This window comes from Chrysochloris asiatica, unplaced genomic scaffold (assembly GCF_000296735.1).
Source record: "Chrysochloris asiatica unplaced genomic scaffold, ChrAsi1.0 scaffold00005, whole genome shotgun sequence".
Lineage (NCBI taxonomy): Eukaryota > Metazoa > Chordata > Mammalia > Afrosoricida > Chrysochloridae > Chrysochloris > Chrysochloris asiatica.
The window spans coordinates 7,416,093-7,435,384 of record NW_006408523.1 but is presented as its reverse complement, the minus strand read 5'-3'; the positions used below and the strand labels follow the sequence as shown (position 1 = coordinate 7,435,384).

The window sequence follows — 19,292 nt, the reverse complement described above, 5'->3', positions numbered from 1 at the left end:
TGCTTATCCTACAGCGCCACACCAAGAGCCAAAATGCTAAGGAAACACCACCAGATTATTACAAGTTTGTGGAAATCAGGCATGGTTTCTTGGTTCCTGCAAATGGCTAATCAGAATACATCTTCAAAGCCTAGTATAGCAGTCTTAAGAAATGGCAGACGTTCAGAACAGTGTGCGTAAGTTCTCTGAGGACTGCTTTAAACTGTGTCTAGTTTGGCTTTTAGCTAAGTCTTTGGTTTAAGGCAGTGAAGATAAATGGACAGTACCTGTCGGCAGGAAGTGCCCACACCTTCCATGGACAGAGTGTACGCTCAAGTGCACTTCCCATTTCTCACAGAGTGGACTGACAGATGGTCCCACATTTGCCAAACAGGCCAGAAGCCAGCGTAATTAAAACACATTATTTATTCAAAGTTCTATCGGTTTAGGGTTTTCCAGAAGTTATTCCAGAAGTGAACACTGAAATCAGAGACAGTCTCACAGCCGTACCGTTCCCACCACAGCGGACCTAGACTGAATGGACTCTGAGGTGCTCATTACTCAGAATCCATGAAGAATGTTTCAAAGTCCGGATCCAAGTCGTCAACCAGGGCACTGACAAAGTCGTCGATGGAAGGGCTCTTTTGAAGCATACCTGCAAACAAGGAGACATCAGCCAGCATCTTTCTGGGGGCCCGTGCAGCAGGGCAGAGTGACAAGTCACATACACGCACGAGGGGACCACTCTGGCTTCGTCCCACGAGAGCTTGGCTCTAGGCCATGACCACAAAACCAGTTCACGAAGTCATGGGTGGTGGGTGGCTTTGGAAGCCAAATTTGAATTTTAATGCTCATCAGCCTAATTAGTTTAGAATTAGCCCAAACAATCCTTTAACTTTTGCAGATATTTTATATAGTTGGAGCGATTTTAGAAGACTCAACTTCTTGTTATCTCTGGGGATGGGTCACGATTTAGCTAGTTAAACTTTTAGCAGGTTTTATCATCAAATTCTGTATGCTTCAGTTGTTGTTTTAGTTGTGATGTGCCACTGAGTCAGTTCCGACCCATAGCAACTCCATATAGGGTTTCTGAGGAGCGGCTGGCGAGCTTGAACCACTGACTTTGAGGTTCAAACCGACCTTGCAGTCCAGCACATTCACCTGCTGCGCCACACCAGGACTCCTTCAGTTAGTCAGGTATTAAGTCTTTTTCAGAAACCTTAGACTAGAGTAAAATGATTTACATCCCTCCAGATTTTCCTGTCTCGGAGGGTTCCTAGCTTTGCAACATAATAATAGTTATATAACATGCAAGTCACTTAAAATCTTTGGGACTGAAATTTCTTTACCTAACAGTTAAGGCTGCTGCAAAGATAAAGCAGTAAGGCAAGGTGGCTAACGCACATTAAGAATTCAGGAAGTGGTCCGAGATAGCAGCGTAGTTTGATGCCTCGCGACATCCCACTTACAATAAAGACCAGAGAAGAAGATTGAATCAGATATAGATGACAATTTTGGAACCCTGATCATCAGAGGGAAGACTGGAGAAGAGTGGGCACAGAGTCACAGTTCACTGGTACCCTACCTGCCAAGCCTGCATGCGTGGCCATATTGAAACACAACAAGACAGCTGAAGCCTATGACCTAGTGCCTCCAAGCACCTCCAAGTACGACTCTGCAACCACGTTCAGAGCCAGGGAGGAGTGTTCTCCGCCCTATGAGTGTTAAATGCACTCACCTCATCCACACTGCCCCCACTACAGGTGCACAGACCTGCTATGTCCCCCCCTCACACGGCTGCAGCAATATGAATCTCTGATGAAGCACACTTGAAGATGACATCCATCGTAGAAGGTAAGGAAGGGCGTTATATATCAAGGACAGGGTCAACCCACCAAGAGGAAATGAGAATGAATATGAGGGGGCTTCAAAAACTTTGTGGAGATATGGACAATTCACAATTAAAAATTAAGCCAAACAAATTTCAACAGGACTAAAAAGAGATGGAGTCCCACAATACCTCTAGGAGATTTTGGCACGGCACTTTTGGTGAAGGGCAAAACAATTAGAAAGAAACTCAACAAAGATACAGAAGATCCAAACAGCACAAGCATCTAATTTGACCTCAGAGATAAATACATGCACTCCATCCAGCAGTGACATTGTTTTCCCCAACACACATAGATCGCTCTTCCGAACAGGCCACATATATAAAGCACAAATAAGACTAAATGAAATCACAATGCTATGAAAGTTGAATAAATAATAAGAAGAAGAAAGAAAAAAAATTCAATACATGGAAAATGAGTAGTAACACCTTGCTTAAATCATTAATAGAATAAAAAAAAATGTTTTTTTAATTCCTAAAATCAAATGAAATTCCTAGAATCATACCACAACTTCTGGGCACTGTAAAATCAGGGTTCAGAGGCCAACCAATACCACAGATGCTGTTGGGGTTCAGGCCCAGAAGGGAAAAGACTTCTAAGTACAGAGGTGCTGAGAGATCGAGAAAAAGACCAGAACTCACTCCCAGAGACATTAGTTTATTACAGAAAGGGATTAAAGGAGTTGGAATTTACCTACAAAGGGGTGTGTCCGGTGGCAGCTGACTAGATCATGGGGTTTTACTGCTTGAAGGGTGAGGGTCTTTTTCTATTATGGGGTGTGGTTCTGCAGGATAATGTGCTGGACCGCAAAATCAGTTTGAGCTTCAAGATTGTCTCCTTAGAAACCCTACACAGGGTCGTTATGAGGTGGAATCCACTTGAAGGTACTTAACAACAACAAGGGCAGTTAAGGGTGGTATGCGGAACCAGGTCAAAGTCTTGGTTTGTCTGTCTCCTTCTAGTTTGTCCAGCAAGCACTGTGGTGGATGGGCTGTTGTTGTTGTTCAGCGCCATCGAGTCAGTTCTGACTCTTAGAGACCCTGCATAGGGTTTCCAAGGAGCAGTTAGTGAGCTTGAACGACCGACCTTGTGGTTCAAACTGACCTTGTGGTCCAATGTTTGAACCCACAGTACCACACCAGGACTCCTAGGATATGCATCACTAAAGTAGGAGACCACAATAGCTGGAGCAGGGGCAAGGGACAGGAGATATGGTTTTAAGGGGACCTGTTGTTGTTAAGTGCCATCAAGTCGATTCCTACCCATGGCGACCCTGTATAGGGTTTCCAAGGAGCAGCTGGTGAGCTTGAACCACCGACCTTGCAGTTGAAACGACTTTGTTGTCTGACACAGTAGCCCACAGCGCCACACCAGGACTCCTAAGGGGACCTGGTGGTGGTTGGTGGTTATGTGCCGTGGAGTCGGTTCTGACTCATAGCGACCCTGTACAGGGTTTCCGAGGCTGTAAATCTTTAAGGGAGCAGAAAGCTTCATCTTTCTCCTGCGGAATAGCTAGTAGTTTCGAACTGCTGACCTTGTGGTTTGTAGCCCGATTCGTAACCACTACGCTACCAGAGCTCCTTCGACGTGGTCATTTCTGAACGTTCGGTTTGCGTCCCTAGAGATGCACACACCAAAAGGGATGAAAGGGCCCAAATCAAAAACATGTACCCTACAACTCAAACAACTAGAAAGAAGGCAACAAATGAAGCCTAGTTATCAGAAGACAGCAAGTAAGAAAGTCAGCAGCAAAAACACAGAAAACAGAAGCCAGAGGAATGATAAAACCAACAAGGCCAGAAGTGAATTTTCTGAAAGGATCCGTAAAGTTGACAAAACACTGGTCAAAGGGACAACAGAAAAATCAGCAGAAGAAGCCAATTAATCCAAATGACAGTGGGAAGCATTATAACAGAACCAATGAAAGTAGGAAGGGTCAAAACAGAAGGCTCTGAAAACCGACTCCCAACAAATATGAAAACAGAAGAAATGGATGCCTTTCAAGAAACCCACTGCTTACCTAAACTGACACAAACCAAGGTAGAAACCCAAACACGTATGGAACAAATGAAGACACTGAAGAGCCCATACCTAAACTCCCACCTCCCCCACGTCCCATGGGGGCAGGAGTGTATTGGTGGGGGAAGCAAAGCCCTGAGCAAGGAGAGCCTCACTGGAGAATTCTACCAAACATCCAGAAGCGCTGACACCAACGCCACTCAGACGATTCCACAGAGGGTGAAAACAGGGGAAACAGTGTCTATGTTTGGGACAGGGATGGAAGGACTGAGAAGGCGCATGAACAGACTTTCGGGGTGGCGGCAATGCTCTATAGACACAGTGAACTTTGCTATGAAAGGGTGAGACCAAATTCATCAGGTGGCATGTTTACGATTTCACTCTGTGTAAGTCGCACCTAAAAGCTGGCCTGACTTTGAAGTTTTCCCTCTGTTACAAGGCAACTGCTGTCTACACCCCTTTCCTTCTAACAGTGGACCACCTCCCCCATCTAACATCAGATCCTGGGAGAGCTGGAAAACCAGCCAGAAAGTGACATAGATCCCTTCCCCTGGTGACCTTAGAAAAACACACTAGGCTGGGTGGGTACCTGTCCCAGCTGTCCACAGGTTGGAGTTATGGGCAGTGCCCATCTGGACTTCCCGACGGAGAGCTGATGTCGCCCGCTGACCCCTACATATGAGCTCTGTTTACACTCTGTTCGATGTTGGTTTGAATTTCATTGTCAGCTTTAATCGCTTCCATTTACAGTGACATTTCTTGGTTGCAAAACATTGTGCCTTTTGAACCTCCGTGTCTTCCTTAACCCCACACACCCACACATTAAACATGAACACACCCTCTTCAAAAGGCTAGAGCTTTTACCTGAGGGAGGTCTTCACCCTGAGAACCCAGCTGTTCCCGCCATTTCTTTCTTCCTCAAAACCCTCTGTTCTTTCAGAGGTTGAGCTGAGTAAATAGCTAAACATGCCAAAGATTAGGGATTTTATTTACTTGGTAATACTCTGAGCTGCCATTTACCTCTATGACTAAAACTGTATTGTAATCTTAGAGCCATTAAATTCAAACTTTTAATTCCATGACGTGTTTTTCTCATGGATTACTGTCTTGCTGAGCAAAAAAGAAAGGTTTCTGCCCTCCTCGGCCAACACATCTTATTTGGCTATAAACTTAGTTTACCCAGCCACAGCATTTTACACAGAGAACGCGCCAGTATCTTTGGGCATTAATATCCATGACAAGGCAAATCGGTTGCCAAGAATCACAGCACAGTAAGGGAGGAAATAAGAGTGGAATGCACAGGCAACCGTTTCCAAAGCAAAAACTCCCTGGTATAACCTGAAAAAGAAGTTTCAGGAATTACCCATCGACCCAAGATGAGTCAGAATGCTGGAGTGCAAATCCCAGCCCCAACGCCTGCTCCCGTGTGTCCTTGTGTAAGTAAACAGCTCCTTGACAGGGTTGAATGAGAATATGAGTGCTTAATACTGGACCTGGTGTTGTTGTTAAGTACTGTGGAGTCGGTTCCGACCCATAGCGACCCTGCACAGGGTTTCAGAGGCTGGAAATCTTTACAGGAGCAGAACGCCTCATCTTTCTCCTGCGGAACAGCTGGTAGTTTCGAACTGCTGACCTTGAGGTCGTAACCACAGAGCGCCTTTAGCACTGGACCTGGTGTATCACAAACACGAACAGAAGCTTTTCTCATGGTACCTGTCATTGTTCTCCTATTCTTACTACTGCTGTAACTCAATTCAAACCAAAAACAAAACCTACTGCCATCAGTCAAGTCGATTCTAACTCCTAGCGACCCTGTGCAGAGTTCCCGACAGAGACTGTAAATCTTTGGAGGTGGGGTGGGGAGGGGGAGATAGCCTCATCTTTCTCCTGAGGAGCGGCTGGTGGGCTTGAACTGCTGGCCTTACAGTTTTAGCAGCCCAATGTCTAACCCAGAGCGCCACTGGGGCTCTTGGTTATTCGACTAAAGAGATGCAAAAGCAGTAGAAATTAATTTTCCTGATTGCAGTATGAAAGGGGCCCTGGTGGCACACTGGGTTAAGTGCTGGGCTGCTAACTACAAGCCCACCGGCCACTCCTATAATGACTGGAGCAGTCTACTCCATCCTATAAAGTCGCGATGAGTCGGAATCAACTTGATGGCAAACAGGTTTTTTTTTTTCCTTCTCTACAGTATTTGAGTAAGATGCCTATTCTAAAGTGAAATGCATGTAAAGGGCAGGAAGACAAAAATGAGTGCCGTGTTGACATTCCAATGATTGTGAGTATGTGGTTTAAGATTTTAAGACATTGTTGAAGGCTTGTTCTGTTTACACGGCTGGAGGGGAGTGGACTTTAGTCTTACTTCTGGCCTGACGGCTTAGTCAAACTGCACACATGGTTAGTACTGCATGGAAAGACATGGAAAAATGGATCGTGCCTTTCTAACTTATCAAGGGAAGGAACTTGCTAATGGTAATCAAAACATTAAGACGTGACTAGGAGCGGAGGTCCCTGGGACCATCAAAGGAGAAGAGCAGAGAACGGAATCCTACCCAGAGAAGTAGTGATACCAGGGATGGAGGCAGAGACGCTGACGTGGGGAGATGGAGCGGCTGGAGACTTTGGACCCGGAGAGAGAGAGGAGCCGTGGGCAGACGACAGGGGGTTAGGGTAGGCTTGCGGGGTATACCCTTTGGTTAATCCATGATGCATGGAAGGGATTTTGCAACCATGGCAAGGAAACAATATACGACGGGATCAATGTGAAGCTGATGTCCTCCCATGCAAACTATCACATAATTCACTATAAAGCATTAAAAAATAAAATGTTAAGATGTGAAAATTCTGATCTGAAGGAGGGATGCTTTTATCAAAAGAGAGAGAGAGAGAATTGAGCTTAGGTATGGTAAGTCCTTGATCTACTTTCATTATTAATGGTGCTACTCTAAAGAAGAAAAAGTTTCGTTTGGAGATGGATGGAAAGACTCAAGTAGACACAAGAAGATGTCTTGTAAATTAATGTTCAGGAAATGGCCCAGTTAAACCAAGAGAAATCCCTTACGCCTCTCTCTATACTTCACTGCAACGTACCAAACAAGCTCTGGTTAACAAGTGCCAATCTCAACTGCTCTCCTTCTGGTTTGTCATTTTAAGGTCATTGGTGTGTCTTCTCAGTGTAGCCCCAACATCAGTCCTGCCTGAGGAGCTTCTGGCTCTCAATCGCCTCAGCTCTTGAAGCTCCACGCCCCTGGGGGACACAGGAAAGCTTAGATGCTAGATCAAGTGTTGTCGGGACAACAGCTGTTTGTAATCCAGCCAGCAGTACACACATTTGCAGGTACATGTCAAGGAGGACATCTGGAACCAACCATTTTGTGGGAAGATGCTCCCATTAATCAAAAGAAGTTGAGAAAGGATCATCTAAGTTGCTTTTAGTCTAAAAATGGGAGTTGGCGGTATGCTTCATGGAGTAAGTCCACTCTAAGGTGTAGGGGGGTGGGGTTGGAGAGGGGAGTTCTCAGACCTCAAATAAAGTCAGATTCTAGAGCTATTATTTTAAATGGCACCCCAGATAAAACAGGGCTATGTGAGGTTCACACAGCAAGTAGAAAATTATAGGTCACGATTATTCAGAGAACGCTACCCATCAAAGGTGCCTAGTGACCACAAAAAAAGTTTAACAAGAGGACGGTAATGAGTGGTCTTCAGTTCAAAGAGAGGTCAGGATGTGGAGTCCTGGGAGTCAGTGGATGAAGTGGGGAGACCAACCAGAGTCATATTCAGACTCTGCAGTTTCATGGCTTTGCAATGTTGGCAGAGTTGTTTCACTTCTTGGGGGCCTTCATCCTGTACATGTGAAGTGGGGACACATTTCACCTCCCACTGCGGTGTTGTGGGGTTACAGATACGGTCCATGCTAGCATCCGGGACATGTTCGCATGCCATTATCCTTCGAAACCTCCTTTTGAGGTGCCATGTAAAACGGTGTTCTTGAGAATCACTCCTGAGGACTTGTACAGAATTTAGTAAGAGGTGGACTGATGCTGAGCGAGACTTAGGGGGAGCAGGTAGCGCCCAGCCCTGTTGTTCTAACGGGGCCTCTACCAGGCTTCTAGCCAATTGTTTTACAAACAATCCTCGCTCACCCTGGGAGCAGAATCTGAAAAATGCCTTTAACAGATATAACTGGAAGTAGGGATGGCAGACGATTTGTATCAAGCATTACAATTCTGGTGTGGGGCTGTGGGTTCATGTGCTGAACTGCAAAGTCATTTGAACCAGCTGCTTCTCAGAAACCCTATACAGAGTCACTATGGGTTGGAATCGACTCAACGGCATTTCACAACAACAACAACAAGATGGCTTAGGGGAACACAGTGGCTCCATACGATGAGCACTGGACTGCCAACCACAAGATTGACGGTTTGAGCCTACCAGCCACTCCACAGGAAAAAGATTTACAGCCTCAGAAACCCTAGAGGTAGTTCTCTTCTGCCCTACAGGGTGGCTATGAGTCTGTGTCACCTCAATGGCAGTGGGTGGTAAAGGTAACTTCCTTTGATGGAAGTAAGTAGATCAATATGCCATGTGGTTTGTATTATCAATATTGTCAAAATCACCCAAAATGCTCATCAGTTTCTAGTGTGGCGCACACAGATCACTTATGCCAGGAGTGACAGAGCCAATTTCATTAGAAGATTTAAACATGGACCTGTTTGCATGCGGGTGTTCTCTGTGTGAGCCCTGTGGTTTATCTCTCTTTGCAACATAAGTCGTGTATTTCAGCTTGAGTGCTCTATACAGCGCCGACTTGGGGTAATTTCCTTTCTATTTATAAGCCCAGCACAGGTGAGTGGCTATTCAGAGGGAGGCCGTAGGAGACAGGATTCCTGCCTTTTGGGAACAGCAAGCTGCAGACCTGAAATGGGACCCACCCATCAGCACACTAGATGTACAGAGCACTTTGCTGAGGACTGCCATTCCGTCTTTCTCTAGGTCGGGTTTTGCAGCACATCACCTCCCCAGCCCCCCTGCTCATCCCTGGGGCTGACTCCTCTGGCTGTCTGGTAGGTGTCGACCAAGGGTGGGGAACGTCTGGCTCTCAAAATCATTCAGTCTGGCCCTGCCAAGCCCACCAAAGCTCCAGCCATCACAGTCAGTTCCAATTCATAGCGACCCCGTATTGGGTTTCTGAGGAGCATCTGGTGAGTTTCAATGGCCAACCTTGCAGTTGAAACAGATCTTGAGGTCCACTGCTTTTTCTATAGCGCCACATCAGGGGTGAGTTAATTAAATGTTTGACCAACAAATATGGCAGACTAACTGTTACGTTGAGAATTTCGTATGGCCCATGAATGACGTTATAAATTATGGTAGGAAAAAGGTTCCCCAGCCCTGGTGTAGCGCGTAAGGAAGTCAGGAGGGACTGAGTTCCAGCCAGTCCTTTGTCACTAAGCCTTGTGCCCTGGAGTGAGAAGCTGTTAGTAGTTCCACCTCCCAGAACCAGCTCTTCTCTCCAACGTTCACAGGGATGGCTGCAAGGCCCCTGGGGAGCACACACCACTGAGGCCCGTCCTGTAGATCGCAGGCTCCGCACACTTCTCATAGGCTGTGGTTAGGTAATTCTGACTCATCGACCCCCCATGACAGAGCAGAACTGCCCCCAAGGGTTTCCTAGTCTGTGATCTTCATGGAAAGCAAGTCAGCAGGCCTTTATTTCTGCGGAGCTGCCAGGGGCATTTAGCATCAGCAACTTTTCATAGTTCAGCCAAGTGCCCAACCACTGTACCACCAAACCACAAACCCGCTGCTGAGGACTGATTCCCACTCACAGTGAGGTGACAGGGCCGAGAAGGACTGATGCCCACCCACAGTGAGCTTACAGGGCTGAGGAGGACTGATGCCCACTCACAGTGAGCTGACAGGGCCGAGCAGATCTGCTTCCTGGGGTTTCTCAGATGATAAATCTTTATGGGCTCAGGCTGCCTCATCTTTCTCCTGAGGAGTAGCGGCTGGTCAGCAGCTAAGCCTTAAGCCAGTGCACAGCGTGGTGCCTTGATTCTTGTTCAGCACTCAACAAATATTTGATGAGCTATGTACGTAAAACAACACCCACAGCTAACACCAGTCTTCCACTGTATTCCGTCACTTACTGGTCACTAATGGGAGGACAACAGGACAAGAGCTGACCTGAAAGCTAGCACTCTGGCTGGTCCTGGGGGGTGGGGAGGGGGATGAGTCATCACAAGGAGATATTGAAGGTCAAAGGTCTAGAGTGGGACCCGCTTTAATGAAGCCCACCTTATCTTACACAACAAAGCACTTGAATAGTCCTAAATGACCCAGCTGTTTGTCAACTAGGTCACAAGAGTGATCTCTGATATCTTATAGGAAGGAAAGTAGAAAGAAGGGGGCTTTGAAAAATTCGGGCTGGGGGATTCCATGATCTTTCCATTCCATTATTCCATGAAATTTTTGGATGCCCCCTCATGGTTTCCACCGGAATACCACTACTTTTACACCACTATTCACGTATCAGACTGACTTGAGGGCCTTGCAGTATAAGGATTACAAGATGGATGACACCATTGTGTTATCCTATAGGGAGTACTGGTCACGTGCCATACACACCGCAGACGTAAGCGCTGCTTCTCAGAAACACAAGGAAGAACAGGGACGGTCTCTGCATTATCTACGAATTGCAGCTACGGATGGGGGCGCTCTGGGCAAACAGGGCCTACTGAGGCAGTGTGACAGCAAGATCCGGACTGCTGGGGTGTGAAGGCAGAAAACTGATAACGCTGGTAACTAGGGAGCTGGAGTAACATGAAATCAAAGAAGATGGGAGGTAGTGAACAAGACGGGGTAGAAAACTTGTACTATATACAACCTACCACCCACCATGGCCGTAAGTCTGCTCCAATTCACAGCGACCCTGAATAGGGTTTCCAAAACTGTAAGTCTTCACCAGAGCAGAACGCTTCATCTTTCTCCTGAGGAGTGACTGGTGGGTTCGAACTGTGGCTATCCGTCCAGTGCTTACTCTACAGCGCCACTAGGGCTTCAATAGGTGCAGTGGGGGGATGCTTTAGGGCAAAAGGCCTGGCTCTTGCCCCTCTAGCATATTCTTTCTGGCCCCCCAAGGTGACATGACAGTTCCCATGACTCTCTGTGGCCAGACATAACGGGACGACACTCAGGAGTTATCCCTGAGGTGCTCACTCTCTCACATCCACCACATACCAACCCCAACACCTGCTGATTCTGCCCCACAAGCTTCTTCCAGCCTCCTACTTCTTTCAGTCCAGACTGCCCGCTCTCCTCACCTCCACCAGGATTACTGCCGATAAGAAGTCCTGGCGTGGCGCTGCGGGTTAATGCGCAGGACCGCAAGTCAGCTAGAACCACAAGGTTGGCAGTTCAAGTTCAACAGCCGCTCCTCGGAAACCCTACACAGGGTCGCTATGGGTCAGAACCAACTCAACAGCACTTCACAACAACAACTGCCAATAAGTTGCAATTAAACTGACTTACCACCAAACAATACAGAAACCCACGGCTGCAAAGTCGGTTCTGACTGGGAGCGACTCTACAGGACAGGGCAGAACGGCACCCTGGGTTTCCAAGGCTGTAAATCTTTACTGAGGCCAACTGTTACATCGTTCCCCTTTGGAGCAGCTATTGGCTTTGAACCCCTGACCTTGCATTTAGCAGCAACACTCTTAACCACGGACCCTACCACCCAATCCCAAACCCTCGTCTGTGGAGTCAATTCTGACTCATAGAGACCCTGTAAGACAAAATCAAACTGCCCCATAGGTTTCTGAAGTGGTAAACCTTTATGGTGGGTTCGAACTGCAGACTTTTTGGTTAACAGTCCAGTGTTTACCCACCGTGCTACCAGAGCTCCTTTGACCCTACCACACCACCTCCTAGTCCATCTGTTCTCTGCAGTATCCCCTCTGAGTGATCTAAAATTGTCCTAAAATTAAATGTTTATTAAAATGACAACAACCTGTAAGGCCTTAAAAAGACTGTTGGCGGTTTCTCAGTGTCCTCAGCTTGTCCCCCCGCCCCTGTTGCCTGTGCCCCCATCCCCCAAGAAGGCTGCAGGAAGCAGGAGAGATGTGGTGGGTTACCATGCCAACTGAACCCCAGGTGGAAATCTCCTGACCATAAATCCCATTGAGGAGGGCTTTTTATGTGAACATTTAATTATAGGGCAGATTTAGATTACTCTACACACAGTTTTCCATATCATTAGCATCTGACATTAGGACCGTGTATTTGCACAACCAACAGGGCAGTACTGATACATTATTAACTAACAGAGCCGTTCAAGGGCTCAGCCGAGAACCAAAGGGGTGCCGGTTCAAGCCCACCCATGGCTCCGTGGGAGAAAAGATGTGGCCGTCTGCTTCCTGTAAAGTTTCCAGCCTTGGAAGCCCCTCAGAGGTCTGTCCTGTAGGTGTTGTTCTTGAGTTGAAATCGACTCGATGACAGTTGGCTTGGATATTCTAGTTAACAACTCAAATCCATACCTAGAGTTCAGATATCCCTCAGTTTTCCCCTAGTGTCCTTTCCCTGACTCGGGACACTACATACATGTTGTCACTTCTCCTGAAGGTCTGTGTGGCTGTGGCCATTTCTGAGGATCTTGGCTGTTCTGCGGATTATCCGTCAGGGCTTTTGGTGACGGTCTCTGAATATGACTTGGGTTTTCTCAAGAATAGACTGCGGTCTGGTTGTCCTGGGTGGACAAGCACACACAGAGGTAAAGTACTGTTTTCATCACATCACATTAAGGGCATGTGCCATTGACTGATGACCATGTTACCCTGATCACCTGGCTGAGGTGTGTTTGTCAGCTTCTCCACCCGAAGTCTGGCCCCCAACTCCAGAGCATGCTCTTGGTGGGGAAGTCATTATACCCAGACCACATTTATGGGGTGGGTAGTTGTGCTTCACCTCCCTGAAGAGAAAGTGTCTACATAAATTATCTGGAACTCTTCCACTTGGGAGATTTGTCTAGTCATTTGATTGTTGGCTCATTTCTGCGTATCAGTCAGGACTCATGGATGTTTTTGTTTTATACTCTGGGTTTTAATGCAATACGGCTTTATTTATTTGGTTACCCACGGTTCCTGTTGGCTTCCCACTCACTCCATCACTGAGTGAGTGTGTTTTTGAACACTTTATGATTTTGGGCTCATCTTGTATATACCTGCCCAAAGCCTGGAACCAACCATTTCTCCAAAGAGCGTTGCTCCCTTTGGAGACTGGCATTACAAAGCAAGAATACTGAAAGAACCATGGACGGCCAGAAGGACAAATCCATCTTGGAAGAAGTACAGCCAGAATGAGTCTTTAAAAGTGAGGCTGGTGAGGCTTCATCTCACATGCTTTAGACATGTCCCTGGAGAAGAACATTGTGGTTGGTAATATAGTGGTAATTTCAGTGAAAAAGAGGGAAACAATCCATCAATGAGATGGATTTACAAAGCGGCTGTAAGAATAGGTTCAAACACAACGCAGGATAGCATAAGACTGTGCTGTGTCCTGTTGTACAGGGTCACTAGGAGTTGACACCAACTCGACGGCACCTAACAACATTGGAAACCAAGAGCTGGGTGCTAGGTGTGTCTGTTGCTATGGAGACCATCCAGGCTTATAAAGGAAGAAAATCTTTATAGACTGTTCATATCGATTCTCCTTGGAATAACTGGGCGAACAATAATTCTCTGGTTGTTTTTCTGAACAAAAGTAACATGCAACAGGTCAGAAGAGGTTGATACAGGATAATTATGGTGAAGGCAAATGCGTTCTGAAGACTCTGAGCTCTGCCGACAAGGATGGTATTAGGATTTTAATCAGCTTAAGGTAAGGCCCTGGGGGCTTCTAGAATCTGGCCCTATGAGTCAGTATGGCAACAAGGAAAACAAGCTGAAGGAAGCACCCATCTTGGGAATGGTTCATTTTTCTACTCTTTTCGTCTAATCTGATACTTGGTTCTGTTTAGAACCATGTCAAGTGATCTCTTTTTAATGCCAAAGAGGCATTAAAAACGTAGATAAGATTTTCCTTTCTGATAAGCTGCAGGGAAGGAAAATGGTTTGATAATTGCAAATAACCTCTTGGAATGCTGAAATCTGTACTCTGAATTCTTCCCTCCCCCGCAGAGTTCTCAGCTCCAAGGTTGAAGGTGGAGAGTACAAGGAATGCTGTAACATGAGGCCGAAACAGGACACAGCCCTGCTCTTCTCCTCACAGTTAGCTGTGCCAGAGAATCTAAGTATCAGCTTTCCATCAGAGCTACGTTGGCAAAATACAATTAAAGGTTGGCATTTGTGCTACAGAAGTCTCCAAGGGTTCACATGGCAATCAATGAAGGAAGATTTTAACATTGGGCAGGGCAGGCACTCAGCTGCTAAGGGAAAGGTCTGTGGTTTGAACCCAGGGAGAAAGGTTTACAGCTTCAGAAGCCCTTTGGGGCAGTTCTGTCTGTGTTACAGGATCGGTAAGAGTCAGAATCGACTCCACGGCAGTTTGTGGGGTTAGTGTGGAACCCTCAGCTATCAATGAGAGAGAAGGACAGAGAGAGACTTCTGGAGTTCCCATCAGACCCCACGCCTCATGCCCCTTACATCTCCCACATGCTAAAAGCTGGTCCCATTGCCAGTCAGAGCACAGGGTAACCCCAGGAAGACCAGCTGCAGGGCTGTTAGTGCCCAGCATGGAGGGGTCCTCTTACGTCCATGGGCTTCCTTCTGTTAGCTAACTCTCCCTGGCTTCCGCTCAGTTGGTCCCAGGGTGAGAGTCAGGCAACAGCTGGCAGGTTGGGCTGGTCCCTATCCTGGTACCATTCTACAACTATCCACAGGCAACGGTACTGCTAACCAATGACGTTTCCTGGGTCCAGTTCAGCCGTCATTTTAGCCTACATAATTCTGAATTCGATGTTTTTGGAGTAAGAAACAATTCTGCTGAATACCAAAGCCACCAAACCACTATTCCCACTCATAGTGACACAATAGAGGGTTTCTGAGACTGTAAATCTTTATGGGAGAAGGCAGATTCATCTTTCTACCGGTGGAGTGGATGGTGGTCTTGAACTGCTGACCTTGTGGTTAACAGCCCCATGCTTAACCCACAGAGGTGCCTCGAGGGGCAGCATGGGATGACCAACTACCAAACCAACTCACAGTGACCTTCTACGGCAGAGGTGGGGAACGTCCGGCCCACAAATCATTTGGTCTGGCCCTGCCAAGGCAACCCCTGTTCCATTCATCACACTGTTGTTGTTTGTTGCATTAAGTAAATGTTTGACCAAATACAGTAGGCTAATTTTTAAGTTGATCATTTTGTATGGCCCGGGAATGAAGTTACAAGTTTTGGCAGAGAAAAGGTTCCCCACCCTTGCTCTAAAGGGTTTTCGAGGCTGTAAATCTTGATGGGAGTAAGCTCATCTTTCTCCCGCAGAGCGCCTGGTGGGTTTGAACTGTCAACCTTGCAGTGAACAGCCCATTGTTTATCCCATAATGCCACTCTGACTAGTCCACAACAATGGGGAGGCCGTTTCTAAGGCACATGACAGTGTTGCAGTAGATTAGGCCTTCTGTTTTATTTGAGAGATAAGTAAAATCTGAGCTTAAAACTCAGCATGGAACATTTACCCCAGAACTTTGGGTAATATAAAACACGGAAAAAGATAACAAACAGAAAACACTCTTTATATCTCAACGTGCATGCGTAACCCCTCTGCCATTCACAAACTGTCATTCCAACCTTCCACATTTGCCAGTAAGAACCCACTCTGTTTTGTACTAAACCTATGGCCCTGATCAGGTCTAGTCCAAATCACAGTAACACGCCAGAGGGTTTCCGAGACGGAATATCTTTACGGGAGCTGACGGCCTCATCTTTCTCCTGGTGGTTTTGAATTGCCAATCTCATGGTTAGTGGCCCAATGCTTAATCCACAGTGCCACCAGGGCTTCTTCTGCTCTGTGGTGGTTATGTGCCGTGGAGTTAGTTCTGACCCATAGCGACCCTGCACAGGGTTTCCAAGGCTGTAAATCTTTACGGGAGCAGAAAGCCTCATCTTTCTCCAGTGGAGCGGCTGGTAGTTTAGAACTGCTGACCTTGAGGTTAGCAGCCCGACTCTTCACCACTATGCTACCAGAGCTCCTTTTGCTTTGTAGTGGTGGTGGTCGGTGGTTATGTGCCATCGAGTTGGTTCGGACCAACAGCAACCCCATATAGAGTTTCCAAGGAGCAGCTGGTGAGATTGAACCACTGACCTCATGGTTCAAACTGACTTTGCAGCCCAGCGCATTAACCCACAGTTCCACACTAGGTATAAAATATTACTTCCTGGCTACTCCCAAATCTTTCACTTTTTAGAAAATCATATATTTTTTGAAATGATAAAACAAACTGAGCTTCGCATCATTTCACTAAAGCACGCTTCAAAAAGTGCCAGGGCTGCTGGTGTGGTGCTGTAGGATAAGCACCGGACTGCTAACCACAGGTCAGTGGTTCACACCAACCAGCTGCTCCTTGGAAACCCTATGCTATGAGTTGGCACTGACTCCACGGCACTTAAGAATATGTAAGAAAGGGCTTTAGAAAGTTCGTGGAAAAATGGAATTAAAATAGAAGGAAATTTTCCCACAAACTGTGAAACACCCTCAAATTTTATAAAATGGTAGAAGAATGAAAATGCTATATTGTCTTGGTTTATTTTAAGCAAAAGACTCAGAGGTGCGAGACTTAACATAAATCAATATATATAGTGGAGGTATTAGATGAGTAGGCAAATGCTTAACAATGACAATTTAACAAAGTGTGTTATTGTTGCTGTTGCTAAGAGCCAGAGTTGATTCTGGCTCACTGTGACAATGTGTAGGGTTTCCAAAATTTTAAATCTTCGATGGAGCAGAAAGCCTCCTCTTTCTCCTACAGAGCAGCTGGTAGGCTCGAGCCACAGACTTCGTGGTTCACAGTCCAGTGGTTATTGTATGGAGCCACCATGCTCCCTTAAAAAAGTATAAAGGATACAAAATTAGTAAAACCCCAGGCTAGTGTTTTTGGCAATTAAGAAAGCTGGGTTCACTCAGCAATTGCCACGTTGTGGTTGTTGTTGTCAAGTGCCGTTGAGTCAGTTTTTGAGGAGTGGCTGGTGAGTTTGAACCGCTGACTTTGTGGTTCAAGCCAACCTTGCAGTCCAGTACTTATCCTCCAGTGCCATGCCAGGACTCGACGCGGCTAGTGTTGGACTAAGTAACTGAAGGTTGTGCTGTGACGTGTATCCTTGTATATTTCACTAGTTTGAATGTGTTGTCTTATAGGTGAGGCTGCATTCTCGATCTGAACTAGTCTGACTTTCTGTTGCATTGGCTGGGTATCACACACACACACACACACACACACACACACACACACACGGCAGACACACGGCAGACACACAGAGGGAAAAAGAACCTAAGGAGAAGCAGGTAAGGAAGAAGTGTTGTGATGCTCAATTCTGGTTTTCTATCAGGAGCCCTGGGGGTGGCAGTTCAAACCCCACTCAACAGCTCTATGGGAGAAAGATCCCTTGAGCTCCTTCCATAAAAAGGACAGCCTAGCAAACCCTGTGGATGGGGGGGTGCTCCACTCTGGTCACATGGGGTGATAACGACCAACAACAGGGAACATTCCGTAGTCTTCCCAAGTACCTGACAGAGAGTAAGCAGTCACGTGAGTAACTGCGTCTTTTGTCCTAGGACAGCGTCTAGAGGCCTGAGAAGAACCCACAGTTGACCCTTGACCAACACGGGTTAAACGGGGCAGGGGCAGGCCCACTTATATGCACAGCTTTGAAAAATGCCATGAGATGCTAACCTTCTCCACATGCACAGTAAACAGCCTGTTGCAGTACAAAGGGATCTCTTGTGGTTCTCATGTTTGTGTTCATTGTGTTTAGTGCAATCTCATAAACCTCAAATAACAGCATGGGCCCACAAGTGCTGCTGGCTCGCAGAAGGCAGAGAGCAGTCATCACGAGACCCGGCTGACTTGCTCGATATGTCCTGCTGAATGAGGTCTGCGGCTGTGGCTGTCTGCCATTTCAAAGGAAATTAGGTTACGAATCGGGCTGCGAACCTTAAGGTCAGCAGTTCGAAACTAGGCTTTCTACTCCCGTAAAGATTTACACCCTTGGAAACCCTGTACAGGGTCGCTGTGGGTCGGAACCGACTCAACGGCACTTAACAACAACAACAAGGAGCTCTGGTAGCGTAGTGGTTACTAACTGGGCTGCTGATCTCACAGTAAGCAGTTCGAAACTACCAGCTGTTCCGCAGGAGAAAGATGAGGCTTTCTGCTCCCATAAAGATTTACAGTCTTGGAAACCCTGTACAGGGTCACTATGAGTCGGAACCGACTCCATGGCACACAACAACAGCAACAAGAAACATTGCAAAGGGGAAAAATCACCCACGAAGACTTTGCTGCAGCTACACTTCAGGTATGAAAACTTTACACTTTTTGCGAAATGCATTTTTATCAGCAGCTTTTATGTGGGTCTTAACATATATGATGCACACAACGGGCACATGTGTCAATCGACTGTTTATATTATCAGTAATGTTTCCATTACTGATCTAACAAGAGATGTTAGCTGGTGGACACGGAGCAAACAACAAGGAGGAAGGGCAGCAGAGGAATTCTGCATTCTCTGGGATGGTCTCTGGACAGGGTTTGGTCTCAGTGAGGCTTGTCTCTCTCTAGACACCAGGAGACTCAGCTAATGGACAGAGTCCAAGTCCCTGCAAGGACAACATCTTCTGAAAGAAAAATAAGTCATTTAAAACTTCACCTATGAAGAAAAATGCGGCATCAGGATTGGAGGAAGACTCATTTACAACCTGTGATATGCAGATGATACAACCTCGCTTGCTGGAAGCGAAGAGGACTTTCTTACTGTTGAAGATAAAAGACTACAGCCTTCAGTATGGATTATGTTCCAATGTAAAGAAAACAAAAATCCTCACAAATGGACTCGTAAATAACACTATGATAATTGGAGAAAAAGATGGAAGTTGTCCAAGACTTTATTTTACTTGGATCCACTATCAATACTCATGGAAGCAGCAACCAATAAATCAAAAAATGTATTGCATTATGCAAATATGCTCACAAGATCTCTATAAAGTGTTCAAGAGTAAAGATGTTAGTTTGAGGACTAAGATGTGCCTGAGCCAAGTCATAGTATTTGCAATAGCCTCCTACGTGTGTAAAGTTGGAACAACGAATAAGGAAGACCATAGAAGAATTCATGCATTTGAATTATGGTGCTGGAGAAGAATATTAAACTATTATCATGGACTGTCAGAAGAACAAACTAATTTGTGTTGGAAGAAGT

The 19,292-nt window shown here is 46.3% G+C and overlaps 1 protein-coding gene across 1 annotated transcript in view; it reads right to left on the bottom strand.

Moving 5' to 3' along the window:
• Positions 1–536: 536 nt before the first annotated feature.
• MIPEP (mitochondrial intermediate peptidase) overlaps positions 537–19,292 on the bottom strand; it is a 149,051-nt gene continuing 130,295 nt past the window's right edge. The window contains exon 19 of the mRNA XM_006831954.1: positions 537–634. Within this exon, the coding sequence (XP_006832017.1) occupies positions 537–634 (98 nt within the window). The remainder of the gene's footprint in view (positions 635–19,292) is intronic.